This window comes from Anabrus simplex, chromosome 6 (assembly GCF_040414725.1).
Source record: "Anabrus simplex isolate iqAnaSimp1 chromosome 6, ASM4041472v1, whole genome shotgun sequence".
Taxonomy (NCBI): domain Eukaryota; kingdom Metazoa; phylum Arthropoda; class Insecta; order Orthoptera; family Tettigoniidae; genus Anabrus; species Anabrus simplex.
The window spans coordinates 155,879,567-155,901,315 of record NC_090270.1 but is presented as its reverse complement, the minus strand read 5'-3'; the positions used below and the strand labels follow the sequence as shown (position 1 = coordinate 155,901,315).

Here is a 21,749-nt window from a genome sequence, read left to right as displayed (position 1 = left end):
TCCGAACTAGCAGAGGAAACCAAACATGTCATGTCCATGTCAATGTCAATGCTCCAGGGCATGTTCCAATGTTTACAACATAAAATGCGTGGCGCCAGCTGCCCTTAAGGGTAATTAAGCATTCTCTCTCAACCTACCACACATTGCATCACTAACACACAAGCATGTCAGTAGCTTCATATCCAACTGGACTGACAAATGCGCAAGGACTGGCCAAAATATCGAATGTCAAAATTTGAACCTAATAAGCAGGAGTGTGAAAATGTGCTAAAGTAATATTTTACATGAAATTTAGTGCTTTGGGACGGGACTTTTATAATTCAACGTGATTAACGGGAAAACGTCACTGAGGAACGTACTAACGAGATTCCACTGTAGCTAGTTGCTTTACGTCGCACCGACACAGATAGGTCTTATGGCGACGATGGTACAGGGAAGGGCTAGGAGTGGGAAGGAAGCGGCCGTGGCCTTAATTAAGGTACAGCCCCAGCATTTGCCTGGTGTGAAAATGGGAAACCACGGAAAACCATTTTCAGGGCTGCCGACAGTGAGGCTCGAACCCACTATCTTCCGAATACTGGACACTGGCCGCACTTAGATTCCACTGTAAATAGGTTTGCTGGTTACCCTTAAATTTCACTAATAATTTAACTACAACACCAAATTTTCCTCTATTTTACATAACTTAAATAGATATATACATTTCTACGTATGGATAATTCCAAGAATTTTCCCATCTTACTTCTTGAATCTCTCTTATGCCTAATAGACATAAACATCTCTGCAACAATAGTAAATAGGGATGGAATAAGACTCCTCTTATAATTTAATATAAGCACAGAAGAGAAGGTTATTCTTACATGTTTCTGGCTCTTCATCAGACCCATCTCCACAGTGGTCGTATCCATCACAAATGTTCATAAGAGAAATACACACATGATTGCTGCACCTGAAGACAGAAATGTGTGACTCATAAATAAAGTAAATGTGTTAATTTCAGCATGGAATTAATCAGAGCAAGTTAACTCACCTGAAGCGGCTAGCAGGACATTCTTGCTTCCTACACATAGCTAAATGCTCATCAGTACCATCACCACAGTCATCATCTCCATCACAGAGCCAGCTTGGCATGATGCACTGGGTATTGTTACACATGAACTGACCCTTAGGGCATGGATCACTACAGTTGAGTTCATCAGATCCATCACTGCAGTCAGTATCACCATCACACTTCCAGTCACTAGCAAACAGAAGAAATACTACATTTCATAATTCACAAACAAGAAATAAAAATCTTTATATCTTATCTATTTCCCTGGAAGCATAGAAGACCGTCATTCAGCAACGCCTGAAGCAGTGAAATGGATACAAAATCTACATCTCCTTCTGTAGTCCAGTCTGAAGTGAAGTAAATGCTGAAGTTATTCATACCTTATGTTGCTGTGTATATATTAGCCATAATACAGTTAATCTAATAGTGTTATGACATACATACATACATACATACATACATACATACATACATACATACATACATACATACATACATACTGTTCTGGTTACGACATGTACAAGTGTATTTTTTTAGTATAAATGACATTTAATTATCACGCGTAAAGTTCTGAGCACGCCTGGTTTGTTTACCGTCAGCGGGGCAAGCAAGCGAGTGAAGGACAGCTGTGAGCTGTGACGTAGCCACAGGGGCTAGCTAGACCGCCCGCCCGTCACATCACGTGTTCCCAGCCTGGACTCGTATATTCTAGATTCCACGTCACGTCTTCCAGATTGTTCGACGGGGAAAATTTTGTAACTCCCGTAATAATTATGCTAGCGGCTTGAGCGATATGTCATCTTGTTGGGGATCACCTGAACGTCGCAATGCCTGAGTTTCAAGTACATCCATCGAGGGATTCAGGAGATATTCAGTCAAGCCGTATTGTGACGTAGACGTCCCGGATCGAATAAAAGGAGGACCCACTGTAGCCTGTTCACTCAGTTACAGCTGAGTAGTCAGCGTAGACACTCTCGCTGCTACTATAGTCGTGTAGTGATAGTCCCGACGAGGAACTCTGTAATTTTCTAAGTATTCATAAAGTGAACTTGTATTTTCTTTCAAGTGTGGGAGAACGAATTCTTCCAAGTATTCTCAAGTGGACTTGCAATATTTCGAGTGTTGAAGAACATTTTCTAAGTCTTCATAATTGAACTTACAATATTTATGGGTGTTCGAGCTTGGAATTTTTCCAATTATTCATGAAATGGACTTGTATTATTTACGTGTGTTAAACTCATAATTGGACTTGTATTATTTACGTATGCTAAGGAACGAATTCTTCATAAATTGAACCTGCAATACTTACGAGTGTTAAGAGACTCATTCCTCTAATAAACAGTGATTTATAAACTTTGCTAGTGATGATCTCTGAATGAGCTTTAAGTTCCCGTAAGCATAAATTTGTGATTTTGCCGGTACTGGTTCAAAGACTTATAGACTTTGCCGGTGATGAACTCTAACTTCATTCAACGTCTTTAAAACATAAATTTAGGATCTCACCTGTGTTTATTCAAAGACTTGGATACCTTGCCAGTAATAGACTATAAATTTATTCATGTGGATGGACTTGTGTTTTTCGTCCATGTTCATTCAAAGACTTGTACATTCGCCAGTGTTGATTCAAAGACTTATAAATTTCGCCAGTGATAGACTGTAAATTTATTCATGTGGATGGACTTGTGTTTTACGTACATGTTCACTCAAAGACTTGTACATTCGCCAGTGTTGATTCAAAACTTTATAAATCTCGTCAGTGATGAACTTTAAATCTATTCAGATTTTCATGTGGATGGACTTATGTTTTTCGTCCGTGTTCATTCAAAGACTTGTACCTTCGCCAGTGGTGAACCTTAAATTTGGTCATAGTTTCATGAGAAGGGACTTATGTTTTTTTTTTGCCAGTATTTATTCAGAGACGAAGACTTTTGCTAGTGGTGAACTCTGAAATTATTTTCCTCGTATACAGATACATATCATTTTTACGAGTGTTAAATTTTGAAAGTCTTGATGAATGATAACCAGTGACTTCGCTAATAGGTTAATCACCCAAGGTTTTTATGAACTCAGATTTATCAGTACTGCGAGTGACCTTGGAGACATCAACCCTCTCAGTCACATTGGACTGAGGTAGTAAATGGTTATCTGCAACATCACCAGGATCATCGGGGTTTAACCTGGGCCTCGAAAGTTTGAGGCATCTCTACCTTCTACCAACCCAGACAGTCCAGCCGCTTCTGTACGGAGTCCCTGGAATCTTCTGGAGCGTGATCCAACCTGCCCGGCTTGGTGAACTGGAGAATCCGAGCCATATTATAGGACTGTGTGGAAGACAACTTATATCTACCTGGAGGTGATGTGCAATTTCATGTCTTATATGAATAAACTCATGTTCAGTCAAAGTTTTCTTGTAGATAGGACCCTACCTCCTGTACCGAGCCCTAGCTACTAGTCACCCAGTTTTTGCCCTGAGAACCATATACTTGCTTACTTTAAAATATAATCTGAGAGTCGGGCTCTTTTACCGGCACAATAAATACATACATACATACATACATACATACATACATACATACATACATACATACATACATACATACATACATACATACATACATACATACATACATACATACATACATACATACATACATACATACATACATACATACATACATACATACATACATACATACATACATACATACTTCTAGGTGCAGCATTTTGTGACCAATGTTGGGACCGTCATGTGCAGTAAACATTCTCAAGAACTGTTTAAAAATTATTTTTATAAAGTTTTATTTGTTTCAAATTCATGTTGATTGAAAAATCTTTACATTTTGTGTTTCAACAGACTGAAAATCTTATAAGTTCTATCCTCTATTATATGTTTTGAAAATGTTACTTACATGTAAATACAATGGTGAGGGTTGTTACACTGGAACTCATCGCTGTTGCATGTTCTGTTGCAATCCACTTCATCACTGTGATCGTCACAATTGTATTCACCATCACATTTGTGCAATCCTCTGATACAGCGGCCATCTGCACAACGGAATTCTGACTCACTGCAGTTACGGGGCGTGCAGTTGATCTCATCTGAATTATCCTCACAGTCATTGTCGTAGTCACAGTGCCACCGACCCGGTATACAACTATAAACACAGAAAGCATTAGTTAATTAATACAGATAAAAATGGAACAATCTATTTAAAAAAGTAGAACAGAGAACAGAGTAAGAACAAAATTTGCCACTTTCCAAATCTCTTCTAAACGTGATATTACAGTAATATTTAAGAGAAGTTCATGGGAAGAGGTGCAATAGACCAAATTATCACTTTATAAGCCACAAAAATTCTCCCTCCCCAAAATTCAGTAGCAGATATGAAGATGGTGAGAATGACTGCTAGCACACATAGGTGAGAACCTTGACAGGACAGTACTAGGAATGAAGAGATAAAGGCTAAACAAGGATGCAGCTGTACATATAAAATGGCTTATGCGGTGGGATAATTTGAGGTGAATGGAGGAAGATAGGTTACCTAGGAGAATAAGAGATCTGTTATGGAGGCAAGAAAAGCAGAGAGAGGTCAAGATGACAGTGGTTAGACTCTGTTTTTAATGATTTAAATATAAAAGGTGTGAAACTAAACGAGGTCACAGTTATATATAAAGGATTGTGGAGGCTTATAGTTAATTCACAAGAGACTTCCAGACTGAATGCTGAAAGGCATTACAGTCTATAATGAATATGTATGTATTGTACCTGACAGGGACATGAACCAAGGGCTAGGGATCAAGTGGATGCACATTTCTTTGTCTGGGAACAAGTTCGTGGGATCTCGAAGCTTGGAACGCCACGGGCGAGGCTAGGAATTATATGCCCCCAAGCAGAGCTAGGGAATCCCTGCATGGAAAGGAGGGAAAAGTTATCCCCACCACAAGTCATTGATGAGTAGGAGAGGTAAATTTTTAGCATCTTAATCTTGGAACCATCCTTAAAACAGCTTGGCCAACTTCGTTTTCTGTATTAAAGGAATTAACGATTTTAATAATACTGCACTGTATAACCATTCAAAAGAGCTGTTCGTGATTTGTGAATTTATTTAGAGTGTGTGACGTCCTTTTTTAAAGAAGGGTGGTAATTTTATTCTTGTTCTCTGCATCTGTAATTTTGAGTCCAACTGTTTTGAGATCCTCTTGAATTTCTTTGATCCAATGCCCTCCTGTCTTCTTTCCCAGATTTCTCATTACTAGTTGTAATAAAATCCTGTTTTCTGGTAATCGTACGATGTGAAAGAAATAAGAGATTCTTATTCCTTTAGGGTAATAATCTCCTGTTAAAAGAAAAAATATATGATTACATAACAGTGGAAAGTTACAGATGCCATGTGATAAATGACTTCATTGCCATGTGACACGGGGAATCCCATGAGCAAGCTGAAAATTGAAGGCAGTTTTTCATTAATTACTGGCGATTCTGCAATCAAATTTTGTCCGGGCGAGTCTTAACAATAATATGAGACCACTGGCCACCTGATTATTGCATTATTGCGTCACTAATGCACCAAGAATAGGGTGTATGGGATATTAGAGAGGGGGAAACTTCTCAGCTAATATAAAGTTTGGGGAGCGTCGTCCATGGGCAGTCTGTGTTTTTGTCTCATGAGAAACAGATGTGTGACTGTCTCGAGTAGCAGTTCCTTTTGTATGTGAACTTTTGTTTTAAACAATAGTGGTAATGTCTTAAACAATTGGTGTATGACAAGAAGTGATATCGGTGATATATGAGAGTGCACATTCGGGTTATAATTCTGAGCATGAACTTGAATTATTATTATTATTATTATTATTATTATTAACATCATTACCGTTATCACTCGAAACAAAGAAGGGACTACTAAAACCCTCATAATAATAAATATCCTGAGCAGAGACAAAGGGCTTGACACTACGACGTCACTACTAAATAAATGTAGGCGTTTAATTAATAACCCTGTAGTAGTATTTTTGATCCTGGTATCTTGGGTCAAAAATCAGGCCATAAAGTGTGCGTTTGAAGCAGACGTACGTAACGGGTCTAACTGTGTGTGTTGTGTGCTGTAGACCAATGAGATTCCAGTGCCAAGGAATATGGAGTTTCATCCTAAGAGTTCCAGTTTGAACCTGGTCAACAAAGCAGTTGACATGGAAGCTATAAAGCAGTAGATCGACCTATGGGCGCCCCATAGCTACACGAGGTGTCCTTAGGATGAGGCTGAGTACCCTTATTTTACTAGCATGACTGATGATATTATGATCTGGTGAGAAACTGAGGAACAAGTACAGTTGAGACTCAATGAATGGAAGGTTGCCTCCTGTTGTCCTGCGTCGATTTAATGTATACTGTTTGGAGCTATGCGTCTCTCTATGCAATTCTAAAGGCCTCTGCATTAGATTTTAAATTCCTTTGTCAATTTTCCTTGTAAATTAAATGTAATAGTCTGTAAATCTCCTTTTCTATTTTCCTTGTAAAATTGTTGTAATTGATTTTAATTGCAGAAGTTGATCTCCTTTTCTTAAATATAATCTTATAAATATTTTATTGTTTGTCGCTGGACAGATTCTTGTGGAGATGAACTTGTGATATAAAATTTTGGTTTTCTGAAGAACCATAGATAGGAACCTCGTGGTTCATTTCTCCTTTGTTGTTCTTTACTGATCATGTTACTTTATTTTAAATTTCTGTTGTACAATTATGCTAAGCTTGCCTTATTTGTTAGTAAATGCAGATTGAAGGGTGACCGCGTTCACGTCTATTTCCCTACAACGTCATGTTAGATTACAACCTTTTAGGGATCCCAGTCCGCTTCCCACATCCTTTTTCTAGTTGTCATGTTGGTAATCCTGCTTATTTTTGCTTCTAGCCTTGTGTGTGTTTTTGAAACTTGCGATGTTATAATTGGTGTCTGATCAGTTGACATATGTTCCTTCAAGTTTATTAATTTGATTTTGTGTGTGCTTTAAATTAATGTTACCTGCTCCAAAGGGGAAGGGGGGAGGTGACAATATACATAATGATGACTTTTATAGGCTTGGAAAAGGCATACGACAACACCCAGATCAAAAGTTTGTGAAAGCCTGACATACAGGGGCATTGGCAAGGAACTAATAACAATTATAACAGCAATAGGCCTATATGATAACTGTTACAGTTGTGTGAAGACAACATTGGGTAGATCAGAATGGTTTGGAAAGGACTAAAACAAGGGAATGTGTTGTTACCTATACTGTTCATAATGGTGATGGGTGACATCATAAAGGCAGTATGGGAAGATTATAGAGGGGAAAGAATCAATGTAATGATTAGAGCCTGGATTTCCATGCACTATCAAATCTTATATGCATGAAATCATGCACTATCACGTAAATGCACAATAAACCGAAAAATATGTACTATTAAAATTTAGTTCAACATCATTACATTTTCATTTCCTTTTGAAATATTGCAAAACTAATTTCTCCAAATTATCTTGATTTTAGCTCATCCGTTTATCTGACAGGACATTCTAAAACAAGAAGTGACAGATGCATGCTTAAATGAAGATATTTTGGACAAAGGTCAAATTGTATGTCTTTTGCATTCTCACTACACAATAAGTCTTTTATGAGTGCTTACCCTGAGACCGGGTTTCCCATGAGGGGACCGAAGGACGAGCATGTCCACTCGCTAAGATGGTCAGATGATCAAAGACACAGATGCTACCTCCCTTTCACCAAAGAATTGGGGCAAAATTGAGAAACAGGAAATGGTGCAATCACCAAAGAGAATCAATCAGAATGCAGAATTCACCTTTGATTTTCACATTCACCAATTACATTTACTTTTATTTTCTCCAATCAAAAGTTTCTTCTTCCTTGCTGACACAGTCATAATAAATGTTAAAGAAAAGTCATCGTTTACGCAACAGGAAACTCTCTTCCGAATGTGCGTGTGTAGGTACAGGCAGTTTCACAAATTTTGATGAAAAATGAAAATATTAAAAACCATAAATTAATGATAATTTTGATAAACCCATAAATAAGAGATTTTAAAACAGAATTTTAAATTATCTGGATAGGTCCACATTTATGAAATTGAAACAATTCTTTCAAGTCCAACCAGAATAAAATCTTATTTAAAAAATTTAATACAATAAAATAAGAAATTTCAAATGAATTCCCACTGCTGTCTTTACACTGCCATAATTTGGGAAATTTGTATGTGGCTCATCTGTCTTGAAGACTTATTCTTTCAACATGCCCCATATGTAGGTATGGGGGACCATGAAATCATGGGAGCAGGAAGGTTCGGGAATGGAGTTCGTTGAGAAATTGGGCTATCTCCAAAGAGTCATTGCAGAAGGGTAAGTGACTCCCCTGTAGTCTGGGCTGTTGCTCTTGCTGCATCGATTGTCCTTGGATAGGTAAGTTTCTGACATGACAACAGCTGCTCAAATCCTGCATGAATGGGGTAAAATAAGGGCTCTGTATACTATCTGGTCCACTTGAATGTGGTATGCAAATCCACCCAGCTCTTTAAACATTGCTCAAACCAACATTAGTCGTAGACTACGCTTTGGGAAAAGTCGTCCATGATTCTTGTTTATGGTGACAATTCTTGGACACCATGCCATCGACTTTCGTTAAAAGCCTAAACTCATATGATGGAACTTGTCAACAACAGCTAACATTGTTCTATTATTTGGTGCATCCTTATTAAATTGCACATCGTGCTGGTCTTTAATGGGAACCAAACTTGGCCCACTCTGAACAACCGGAAATAATGTTCAATGACAAATACCTTCTCTTTTGTTGTAAGAACCATAATTGCAGAAATCAACATAACACTGAATTTACCAGTATGTCAAACTATTATTGCTAGGGAAACTTGGACAACAGATGAACAATAATTTTCAGTGTTCTTTGTTTTGGTACGTACTGTATATGAAAAACAAGTAAATCTTCTCAACTTATCACAGTCTCCAAATGAATGAGCAAGCAATCACCAACTGTATTGCATTGCTAATAATGTGTACACCGCATCCGGCATCCTATATCTAAAAATTCTCTGTCCAAAAATTTATTTTTCTGAATCTGTTATTTTGTCCTTTTCTTTCGACTGAACCAAAATTGCTGTTTGTGTTATCACAGAAACCTTACTTGTGAGATAATTTTCAACCATCATTTCACTTAAATATTTAATTACATTATTTGAGATATCTCCTGGTTGTGATTTTAGGTACAACAGTTTCATTTGCTCACCACAGTACAGTCGACAAAATTGAACACGAATGGGAAATAATAGAACATGTCCATGATTCGAAGTGTCTGTTTAATTGCTACTGTACTTTTTGCACTGAAAACGATGCAGTTACTTCTGTAACAACGGCCTCACATGTTGTATGGGAGCATGAACATTTTGGCTCAAAATGTACTTGAATTAGTTTTGAAGAGCAATCATTTCTGCAAAAACACTGATTATATTTAATTATACGATAGACCTGAACTTCTTCCATGTGCAACAATTTCAAGATCTCTGGATGTTGGTGCATTATTTGCATACAACTGGGTCATCACTTTTGAAGAACTTAGACTAGTTTCAGTAGATGTATGGCATGAAGATGCTAAATCTTTGTTGATAATAATAATAATAATATTGGCTTTACATCCCACTAACTACTTTTATGGTTTTTGGAGATGCCAAGGTGCTGGAATCTAGTCCCACAGGGTTTCTTTTACATGCCAGTAAATTGTCAACTGTTCTGCATCTCTAAAGAATCCATCATAGAAGATCATATAAATATTAATATATACTTCAATTATATCAAATTGTATTATATATTTTTGCGCCTAGAAGTATTTGCAGGCTTGATCACTGAACTATTCACCACTATTCATTTGCATTTTGAAGCACAGTGCTGGACATTATGTATGTTATGCTGCTCTTTGTTACGTGCTCCCTAATCCTATTCACTATGTTGATGTTTGATCTTACCTTCTGCCTACTTCGCTGACTTGCTGCTGTGTATATTGCAACTCAACTCATCTTGCACCACCTGCTCACATGGCCTACCTGTGACTGTTTGTTGCTTCTCCTTCCTGGCGTCCATTCTACTACGTCACAATGTTCTTGCATGTTCTCGGCTCAGCTTCTCTTGCGTATATAAGTCGTAGCTGCCCTGTTACTGGCAGTCAGGCATTCTGTGTTAATCTGAGTGGAGGGAGCAGAAACTGTTTCGCATGGCTGGTCCGTTGCGATTTTAAAATTTTTCTATCTTCTACGTGACATCTTTCTTATCTTCGCTATGCTGGGTGAGCAGAATTTTATTATGTTATTCTAGACACTTTGGATTTAATCTTCTACAACTTTGCCCCTCGGGCCTTGTTCGTGTTTCAAACTTAGCCCTTTGCAGGGCAGTTCTCACTGCTTATTTGATGAACTTCTATCGCCCTGACTTAGCTACAAAATCTTGTACATTTGTGTTACGAAGGACTCATAGCTTGGGCAAACGTTTCAATATTGAATCAAGTGAAAGACTGACAAATACGGAATGTTTATATACGACCTGTGTGCGTGTGGTAGAATAACTCAATTATTGCAGCCTGATTTTTACCATCTCTCACCCTCGTCACTCCTATTTTTTCTCTCTCTTTTTTCTTATCACTGTTAACATTGCTTATTATTTCCAGTACTTTCCTTTCCTGTCCCTCTAATCTTTTTCCTTTCCATAATTTCCGTGATTCTAAATTTGTAAAAGTGGCCTTCGTGATTCATCTACTATGAATATCGGTGTTTAGCTATTGTACATATTCTCCTACGGTGTAAAATTAATTATTTTGATCTCTTATTAATGTCGATAACAGTGTTTTATTATGAAAGAACTCTAGTCACGATCTCATAAGCATTACCTTTCATGGTCATGTTATTTGTATCTACGTAATTATACCTAAGTCTAATCTTGGTCTAATGATCAGTTATTTTTATAGTCTTCTTTGTATTGCCAAAGCAATATTGTAAAATTTTAGTCACGACCTTAATGAACGTCTTCCTCAATGAGCACCATAACATATTTTAAATTCTTTAAGTTATTTTTGGTTTGAAATAATGATATCACAATTTAATGTTGGTATTTGTGGAAATCCCTAATTGTAAAACTCTTTCTTCTTTGGGTGTTATCTATAAAAAAATTTGTGATTTTGAACTCTGTTATTTGAGCTTTCCTAGCTGTCCTACAGTAACTACCACCCCCCCCCCCTTTTTTTTTTCTACTGCTTACTATGCGCTTAATTACTTAGCTACAAAATCTTGTACATTTGTGTCACAAAGGACTCACAGCTTGGGTGAACGTTTCAATATTGAATCAAGTGAGAGACTGACAAACACGGAACTTTTATATACGACTTTTATATACAACATCCTACTGGAAGAATGGGCCAGTGAGCTCTGCACTAATTCTGCTGATATGTTAAGGTTTTGATCTGTGATTATGCTTCGCGGTGTTTTTCCTTTTTTTGGTCTGGCGCTGGAGCTTGGTAATATTTTGTGTCTGCCACATAACTATTTTGCTTTCTGGTGCCTATTGTACACGTCCTTTGGCCCAGGGTTTCCTGCTTCAGCGCACAGGCAGATTGCTACTTAATTTAGCATTCGTACACCATTACCCATATTATTAGTCATCACCGACTATTCACTGAGTTTGTACTGTTTAACACACCTAATCTGGATACACTAAATGTATCCCCCGTCCCACCACAAACCATCTGTAACATCTTCAAGAACTTGCACCTTGCTTCATTTAAATGACTGATCTTTGACTTCTTCTGGATTGTAGGATCTTACATCACGCAGTGCTAATCCCTATAGTGTTATACTGCTCCTTGAACTGCTTTTAGTGAAAGACTTATCCTTTACTTATTGTTTTCCCATATATATTGTTTTATACTTTTATTTAATCGGCTGATGATGACCCAGAAGAGTGGTCGAAACTGGTACGGCATTTAATCAAATAAGAATGTAACATTACATTTCTTATTTTCCTTGTATTGAATAGGTTAAACCACTTTATTTCTTGTTTTCAATTTAACGGAAAAAGTCGTGCATGCTTAATCACTCATAATAACAGATGCATCACTGATATAGAGTTATTGCTGTAACCGAAGGATAACACACAGTTTAATACAGGAATTTTGAAGGTACAGACAAGAACTGTCGTTATAACGGGGTTTCGTTGTATGCCGTACTCGCTATAGTGGACTTCTACTGTACTGTAACCGTTTCTTTGCTGACCGAAAAATCTCAAAAAAATTGTCCCCCCCCAGATCACCAGACATTATCATATGTATGTATTGCGCCCTGGTGGGGGTGTGATAGGTGTCATTCAATTGTACGTAATAATTGAGGAATATATTTTTCATATTCAGAAGCAAGAATATCTTACTTTATATATTGTAAGTATGGGCCAGTTCGAGTTGTATTGTGAAACCTGCCCCAGACTGTTGTCTCCTCTAAGATTAAGAAATACAATGGCCAGCAGAATTAGTTTTCTCAGAAATTGTGACGAGGGAAAAAGGAGAAAGGCAGAGTTATTTCCGAGTCAGTGGAAAGTTTCATAGCCGCGGGCGAAGTTATAGTTGGAACAACGTGTGGGCCGAGGGCAGGATTCCTAGAAATGACGTCAGGGGAACTCCAGTGAACCAAAAGGGGGCTGGGTGCAAGGTTGGTACTTAAAAAAAAAATGAAATTTCTCAGTCCCGTGTAAGCTTGGACCAATCGTAAAATTCGCTGGGCAGAAGCAGTCCCGACAACTTCGTATTGTAAGAAACACTATCAACGTTAACTCCACGGATTAAATTAAATTAAATTAAATTAAATGGATTATAAATTCAAGATATGACAAAATTTAGAAGCCTAACCAGATAATAAAAATTATTAAAAGTTATTAATTGAGGGAGATTGACTGGCGTAATTCTGAGAATTCATGGACGCTATTAGATGATTGGCTGCAGGCAAGAGACGCTACAAATGGCGCAAAATCCCCCGCCTGGGGAATGGGAGCTAAATTCACGATTATATTAATTACCAGCGGACGATAATATTTGAAAATTGGCATAGAGGCTATAATAATATAATTAGACCAGTGGATCCCAAGTTTAAGTCACTGGCAGGGCCGCAAATAGCCGTGTGAGGATATTGGAACTGCGCGCCTTGAGATGACCTCTCATGAACTCGGAGGAGGGGGAGATGAATATAAATACATGGTCGTGGAGACGGAAGCAACTGACTTGTGAAGAATTGTTCGAGCCGTTACTATGCCAGGGTGCGGACTTGTGAAGAATTGTTCGAGCCATTACTACGCCAGGGTGCAGATTTACTTGTGGAGAATTGTCGGAGCCGTTACTACGCAAGTACGTGTGTGTACTCACTCGTGGAATATTGTTTGAGGTGATACGTAGCACAGTGATACATGAAGTGAATTAGTTCGTATTACAGTCTTGAACAGTCTACTAGCAGGAGTTCAAAATATTTACAGAACGCATTAAATCAAAACCTACGGATAGGAGGGTGAGATTCTGTATCAAGAATAGTAAGTATGTTACGCGAGAACGGTCACAGGTGTTCAATGTAATTTTACCAAGTGAACAGTCAATTACTGATACCAGGCCAGCCACGCAAACGTGAGACGGGAGAATCGAGTGCACGCCGGGCCGTAGAAAGTGATACCGAGGTATCCCATGTTCCTAGTGTCCAGGGAAGGAACGAAGAATGTATATTTACCTTAAGTGGGCTAGATAAAAAGCCAAGAGTGTAAAATTTATGTGTTAAATTTAGAGTGGAAAATATTCCAAGTGCAAAAAGTTATTAGTTTTTATAAGATTTAAAATGTGTAATGTTGAAAAGTGCCAAGGATTACCTCTTCAAGCTGGCATGAATACCAGTAGGATGCAGTGCTAAAACTGGATGGGGCGAGGTTTCTCGTCCAGTTTAGCAAACTACAAGGCTGAGATTGTAGCTTGCTAATGTTAGCGGGAGGAAATCATCTTCTTTCATTATGGTAACTTGATTGTGAAACGAACCGCCTTCGGCTCATGTAAATTCAGAGACAGACAAAGGGACAAATTAGTATGTACATTATTAGATCAAGCACTCATCATAATTTTGATTATTTAATAGAGTAGATTAGGGTTGATTTGTTTGTTCAAGTGCTTGAAATGTTTGTAATTATACAGGAGCACGTTTCACGTAAAAATAAGATAAATTTTCATTTTAGATGTGCTCAAATGTGTTTCTCAGTTATCGGAAACTTTATAGATATTAAGGCATGTTGTAGGATTATCCAGAGATAGAGGGTTGCCAAGTGAATTTAACTGTTGTGGGACGGAATGAAGTCCATTGAATTGTCTGTAAATTGTCTGATTATTTGTGCCGCAAAGTTTCGCCAGTGGACAGAAATATAATAATCAGTAGAAGTATCAGAGTGATAAATGAACATGGGTAATGTGTAAATGCGTGTTTAATAATAATGCTTTGTGAATAATGGCACGGGCCTAGTTTGATAGAATGATTGCAAGTTAAAGTAATTTAAATGTTGAGATAACATGTGGCGTGGAAGACTTTCATTCAGGCAGTAAATTTGATTTTAACATAAATTGTTGACCTAACGTCTTTGGACTCTATAATAATCATAAATATTTGTTTAAAAGTGATAGAGGCACTTATATATGATGGTCATGCTATGTTGAAAGCCCAGAGTGGTTTGAGCCCAATTTTGATGTTGGAAGTCGTGCGGGACAAAAATCCAGCACGAGATGAAATTGAGTTGTACTGAAGTTGATGAAGAAAGAGTTGTATCTTGAGGCCTATGTCAAAATAATAAGCCGATTCCAGTGTTATGAGTGGTATGGGAGTCCATGCACTGAAAATTAATTAATGAAATAAATGTTTTGAAGAGTTCCAGTGGAATAAATGGACTTCAAAATGAAAAGGAAGGAATAATTTAGCACTGGCAGAGATTGGATGTATTTGCCCAACTGCGAGGTGCCATGGGATTTGAGATTTGTCGTGGGAGGACATAGTGTTCCCAGAAATTAACGGCAGTACGAAAATAAGGTTGCGGGTTTGAATACCGTTATTATGTCCCGACCAATGTGAATTCAGAGCTTGATGGTTCATATTTGGATTTAACATATGTGACTATATTCTAAAGATTGGAAATTAAAATATAAAATTTTGAAATAGTAATAATATTACAAGTAAATCATGTCTTAAATGATTGATTAAGTGCCAAACTAGATTGGAATTGTAAAGGGTTATGCATTAAACATAATAATAGTTAAAGGTCGTGTAACAAGTGAAATTAATTCCTAATAATAAAATAATTTGAAGAGGAATAAGAAGAAGAATGTATTATATTATTTCTGAGAATAATAATAATAATAATAATAATAATAATAATAATAATAATAATAATAATAATAATAATGGTGGGAATTGAAATTAAAATATAAAATTTTCAAACTAATAATAATAATAATAATAATAATAATAATAATAATAATAATAATAATAATTTGAAGAAGATTAAGAAGAAGAATTTTTCGGAGGATTATGATGATGATAACAATAGTGAAAAAATGAAAATGAAAGGTTAAATCAATGATGATTACGTGTTACGATAATCATGAACTCCACTGATGATGATAATAATAATAATAATAATAATAATAATAATAAAACAAAAATATTTTTATTATTATTTCGGATGATGATGTTGAATGATACTAGGGAAGTCAGCCGGCGAAATAACGTAATAATGCCAAGTTGTTGTAAATAATAAGTTAAGTTGATATTTGTTATGTGATGGCAAATCCCTACATCTGGACCATTAGGTTAGAGTCCTTTTTCGTTTCCTTCAGTTAACGATTAGCTTATTTTGGTTAGGAACCCAGGAGGAGTTTTGTATTATCCCGGGTTGGTCTCATCTCAATAAAAGTGGAGGCGATGACATGATTCATGTGATCGCGCCCACTTGGCCAACAGGTAATTGGTCCATGACCATCAATGGTCATTGTGTTCACAACAGTCGAATTGAAACCCTCAGAAATCAACGGTTCCACCACCCAAATGGATGAGTGGTGAAAAGTGTACAATAGTATGTGAAATTTTCAGGAATGATTAGCTAAATTACCGGCAAAATAAGGGTCAACGGATTTTGTTAAAATTATATATCTTAAATAAAATGCTCCTTTAGCATTTTCTAGGAAAACAGTTCCCAGTTCTTGTAGCATAGTAAACCCTTGATGACCGTTTAAATATCCGTCCCCATTCCTAGGACGGAGCATTCCAATTTTTCCCTCTGATCTGAGTTAATACATTTTTGTGTGTTTTTACAATGAGCCTTAAAGTTAATGATTAGAGTGTCCCGTTCAACCCTGTAGTACTGACTGGATGGCGCCCATACATTCAATTGGAGATCTTATATCTTCATTTTTTAAAACTGTTTATTAGTTGCGATAGATTCGGACCGTGACACCCCCTGAGATAAATGCTGGTTGGGACTCAGGCTTTGAGCGGGTACAGTATGTATGTATGTATGTTATCTCCCAATTGTGCATTATCATCTCAAAAAGTTGCACATGTGTCTTATTATTGATTCAAATGTTATGACTCATTAGAGTAGTTCAGTTTGTCACCGGTGGTGAGTTGATAGTTGGCGGAATCATTTTTGACTTGACAAAAGAAACTAAGGAACTAACTTTTTTTGAAGAATTCGACTAAATTTTTGTTGTTGTAAAAAATTATGTAAAAATTTGTGTGTTTTATTTTTGATGAAGTTGTATTTTAAAGTATTTTCAGGACTCACTGAAGAGACAATTATTTACTCAATCATTGACATTGATATTGGAGATCTCCAGTAATGTTTTTTTTGTAACCCATTTTTTGTATCACCCTGTAGTGCCACGTGGAGGCTTCGATCACGAAATCGCTTAGTTTCGCAATCCAAATCTCTAGAATGAATTTCCCACATTACCATATTTGGTGCTATAATTCTATTGGTGAAAATAACACTAACTGGTATTGGTCAAACTTCGGATCGAAACATAGGTAGCTTCCCTGATTGGCTGTTTGAGTATTTCCCAATTTCCGGCTTTTGGCTCCTTAGCAAGAGCAAGGCTCTGTTCAGTGTCTTTCGTTTTCGTACGTCGTAACGATCGGACGCACCTTGTAAGGTGGTCCGCTCACCGGCTCCAGCCATCCCTGGGTAAGCATGTTTTCTGTTCTCAAGTGTTAACTTAAAATGTAAATTCATTCGTTCGGAGTTTGCCTTAGACCCTGGTTTTCACTGCTTTTGATTTGTAATGCCGTAGTTCGTCAACTAGGCATACCCTTTATTTTGGAGGCAATTCATTTTATTAATCTTTTGTGAATATGTAAACTTTTTTTTTTTTTTTCTTTCCGAGTTGCCTCCAGTAATTCTGTATCAATTTAGTGCACACCTGTTGAGCTTTGTGTCCCTCACTGATGTGTATTAGGAGAGGACTGCTTCTCTATAGGCCTCTGCGCTAAATTTAATTTCTGTTCCCTTCTCTTGTAACATTTTTCAGCTTGCCTTATATGATGTTTTTTTTTTAACAGTTGCTTTACGTCGCACCGACACAGATAGGTCTTATGGCGACGATGGGACAGGGAAGGGCTAGGAGTGGGAAGGAAGCGGCCGTGGCCTTAATTAAGTTACAGCCCCAGCATTTGCCTGGTGTGAAAATGGGAAACCACGGAAAACCATTTTCAGGGCTGCCGACAGTGGGGTTCGAACCTACTATCTCCCGAATACTGGACACTGGCTGCACTTAAGCGACTGCAACTATCGAGCTCGGTATATGATGTTTGTAATTAGGTCATTGTTCCCTTTAAATTTTCATTGTAAATTTCAACATCGAAGTTATGCTCACTTATTTAAATGTCATTGTAACTTTGTGTAAATATTCACTTTCCTGAGAGAAACATTGATAGGAACCTCGTGGTTCGATTTGAGTTTTTTAATTAATAATGTTATCTAACCTTGTGGACTTCATACCTTGATTCAATTCTATATGTTAAATAAATTAGACAAAGGGTTAATGTTCTCACGTTTCTTTCTCTACAACGTCGCGTAAGGTCTCGTCCTCTAGGGTTTCCGGGCCTGCTTCCCATACTTCCTTTCTCTAGTTGGCATGTTGGTTATCCTGCGAAGCCACGTGTTTGTAAAAGGTAAAATGTTTTCCTGTTTGATTATCGGCTGATATCGTTCTGTAAGGTTTGTTATTTTGCATTATCAAATAATTACGTGTTTTATATGTATCTTGTATTATGTGCTTCCTTCTGTTTAAAAGGGGGAGTTACTCAGATGTATCAATGTTTCTCTCAGGAAAGTGAATATTTACACAAAGTTACAATGACATTTAAATAAGAGAGCATAACTTCGATGTTGAAATTTAGAATGAAAATTTAAAAGGAACAATGACCTAATTACAAACATCATATAAGGCAAGATGAAAAATGTTACAAGAGAAGGGAACAACAGAAATTAAATTCAGCGCAGAGGCCTATAGAGAAGCAGTCCTCTCCTAATACACATCAGTGAGGGACGCAAAGCTCACCAGGTGTGCACTAAATTGATACGGAATTACTGGAGGCAACTCGGAAAAAAAAAAATTAAAGTTTACATATTCACAAAAGATTAATAAAATGAATTGCCTCCAAAATAAAGGGTATGCCTAGTTGACGAACTACGGCATTACAAATCAAAAGCGGTGAAAACCAGGGTATAAGGCAAACTCCAAACGAATGAATTTACATTTTAAATTAACACTTGAGAACAGAAAACATGCTTACCCCGGGATGGCTGGAGCCGGTGAGCGGACCACCTTACAAGGTGCGTCCGATTGTTACGACGTACGAAAACCAAAGACGCTGAACAGAGCCTTGCTCTTGCTAAGGAGCCAAAAGCCGGAAATTGGGAAATACTCAAACAGCCAATCAGAGAAGCTACCTATGTTTCGATCCGAAGTTTGACCAATACCAATTAGTGTTATTTTCACCAATAGAATTATAGCACCAAATATGGTAATGTGGGAAATTCATTCTAGAGATTTGGATTGCGAAACTCAGCGATTTCGTGATCGAAGCCTCCACGTGGCACTACAGGGTGATACAAAAAATGGATTACAAAAAAAACATTACTGGAGATCTCCAATATCAATGTCAATGATTAAGTAAATAATTGTCTCTTCAGTGAGTCCTGAAAATACTTTAAAATACAACTTCATCAAAAATAAAACACACAAATTTTTACATAATATTTTACAACAAAAATTTAGTCAAATTCTTCAAAAAAAGTTAGTTCCTTAGTTTCTTTTGTCAAGTCAAAAATGATTCCGCCAACTATCAACTCACCACTGGTGACAAGTTTTATATGGATCGCTCTGTATTTGCTATACACACGGACACAGACAGGTGTTCTGGTGATAATGGGCTAGGACAGGGAAGGGAGCAATCATGGACTTAATTAAAGTACCAGACCAGCATTTGCCTGACACAAACAGGAGACTACTGGGCAGCCAGCAGTGGAGTTTGAACCCAATATCCCCCAAACGCAACCCAAAAGCTATGTGAACAAAATCTTGTAGCCAACTCGCTCAGTAAAGATAATTTCCCCTCATGATCTTTGCTATCCAGCCTCGGCTTACCTTACAATCCCTAGATGCTAATCTCATATGCTGCAGCTATTTCATGTCTTTTAATATGCAGCATTTCATGAAAAACAGTACATCCAGCATAATGCAATGATATCAAGTTTTCTAGAAGTTCCTCTTCTCACTGTGAAATCTGACTAATTTTAGGGCCATGAAACACTTTACAATAATTGTTGGTAGCTAGAAGTGCATTTTCCTGTTTCCGTCAGTACCGCATATTGCACTCGGACACTGAAAACTTAAAGACTGCTACCGTTATTCTTGTAAATCTCAATGTAACTGATTACCACAAGTTTACACTATGTATAGCTGTTCATTGCAGTATAATAACAAACAGTTACAAAATCACAGAACAAGCGCAAAGTGCTAGTCAGTGCTGCGAATTGGAAATATCAGATTTCAAAATAGAAAGGATGCTACATGCCACCTGCATTTTGGAACACTCAAGGAAATGCTCAGTAAATGTTCAAGAAAATGGGCATGTCAAATAAGCAAAAAAATTCCCCCTACTTTCAGTTGAAGAAATTAGGCTGTATACATTTTGTGATGGTGAGAATTACACAAGTACATACAGTAATACTGGAATAATAAATAATGATAAATATTGATAATAATAATCATCATCATAATCATAATAAACATCTTCACCATCATCATCAGACCTCAGCTACCGTCTGCAGACATTTGAATCAAATGCCATCAGGGATGCTCGTGGGTTAATTCTGATTGCGGGTTAATTTCGATGTTCTATTTTACTCCATTGCTTCTCACATATACACTGATCATACTATAACCACTGATCATACTATAAGCTTCATCATCTTCTTGAAATAGTGAAGAAATGCATCTTTACCACTTATAAACCAATTTACTGAAGTTTAAGAGCCAATTTTTTAAAGGCAGAACAATAAGAGTTCATAACTTGCTGGTATAAACGCCTCTCACCAAGCTGCAATACTGAATTATACTCGAACACTGCATTTCATGATTCTGTTTTAATAAGGAGTAATGATTCATATGCACACTTCAATCATAACTATGGAGACTGCAAAAATAAAGGCTATTTTTTTCAGTTTAGTGACGTGTGGCCTCCAAAGAGGCCTGGTGCAGGTCTTTTGAGTTGACGCGACCTTTACATCTGAATGGGGCTCTACCTAAAATGAATTCTAATGATTAAGACGGCACATACACACCCTGTCCCCTGAGCCATTTCAAATAGAAATTACAAAATTAATTAACTGAAGTACACACTAAATCAACTCTATAAAAATCCAAAAAGACAAACCCTGTAACATATTTCTTCATATCCTTCTATTCTGATTTTAACCAAGGAAGGTTAAAATCCCCAACCCAGCTGGAAATTGAACCCGCCACCCCCTGGACTGAAAGGCCAGCGTTCTGACCATTTAGCCATGGAGCCAGACTATATTTATTAGTAAGAGATAATCACTTGCAACCCAGTTATAATTAAAAAGAACTCACTTACTTGCCATTAGCACACTTGAAGTATGTGGGGTCACACGTGTGTGCTGTGGAGCTCGTGCATGACTCTGGCTCATCTTCACCTGATTTGCAGTCCATATCACCATCACAGAGCCATGACATGGGGATGCAGCGTCCTGAATCACACCTGTTTCAAATAAATCAACTATATAAAAATCCAAAAAGACAAACCCTGTAACATATTTCTTCATATCCTTCTATTCTGATTTTAATTAATAAGGAATATTGTACAATATACATACATAAAATGTCAAAGAACTTTCAACTAATGACAATGTTCTTTTGACATATATATTTGTGTGATAGTGTTAACACTTTTCTTTTGTGACACATAATTTTACGCAGCTTGCATCTGGCTCATGGAAGATCTTTTTGTGACACAGCTTGCAGTAAAATCCATGGACTAGAAAACGTGTCATGGTAGCCTGGGTTCAATAAAAATCTA

General features: G+C 37.2%; 1 protein-coding gene across 1 annotated transcript in view; it reads right to left on the bottom strand.

Moving 5' to 3' along the window:
- Nucleotides 1-21,749, bottom strand: part of LRP1 (LDL receptor protein 1) — a 744,558-nt gene that overhangs the window by 185,533 nt on the left and 537,276 nt on the right. The window contains exons 58-61 of the mRNA XM_068228249.1: nt 21,288-21,431; nt 3,961-4,206; nt 1,031-1,240; nt 861-949 (exon numbers count right to left, since the gene is read on the bottom strand). Coding sequence (XP_068084350.1) covers nt 861-949; nt 1,031-1,240; nt 3,961-4,206; nt 21,288-21,431 — 689 coding nt within the window. The remainder of the gene's footprint in view (nt 1-860; nt 950-1,030; nt 1,241-3,960; nt 4,207-21,287; nt 21,432-21,749) is intronic.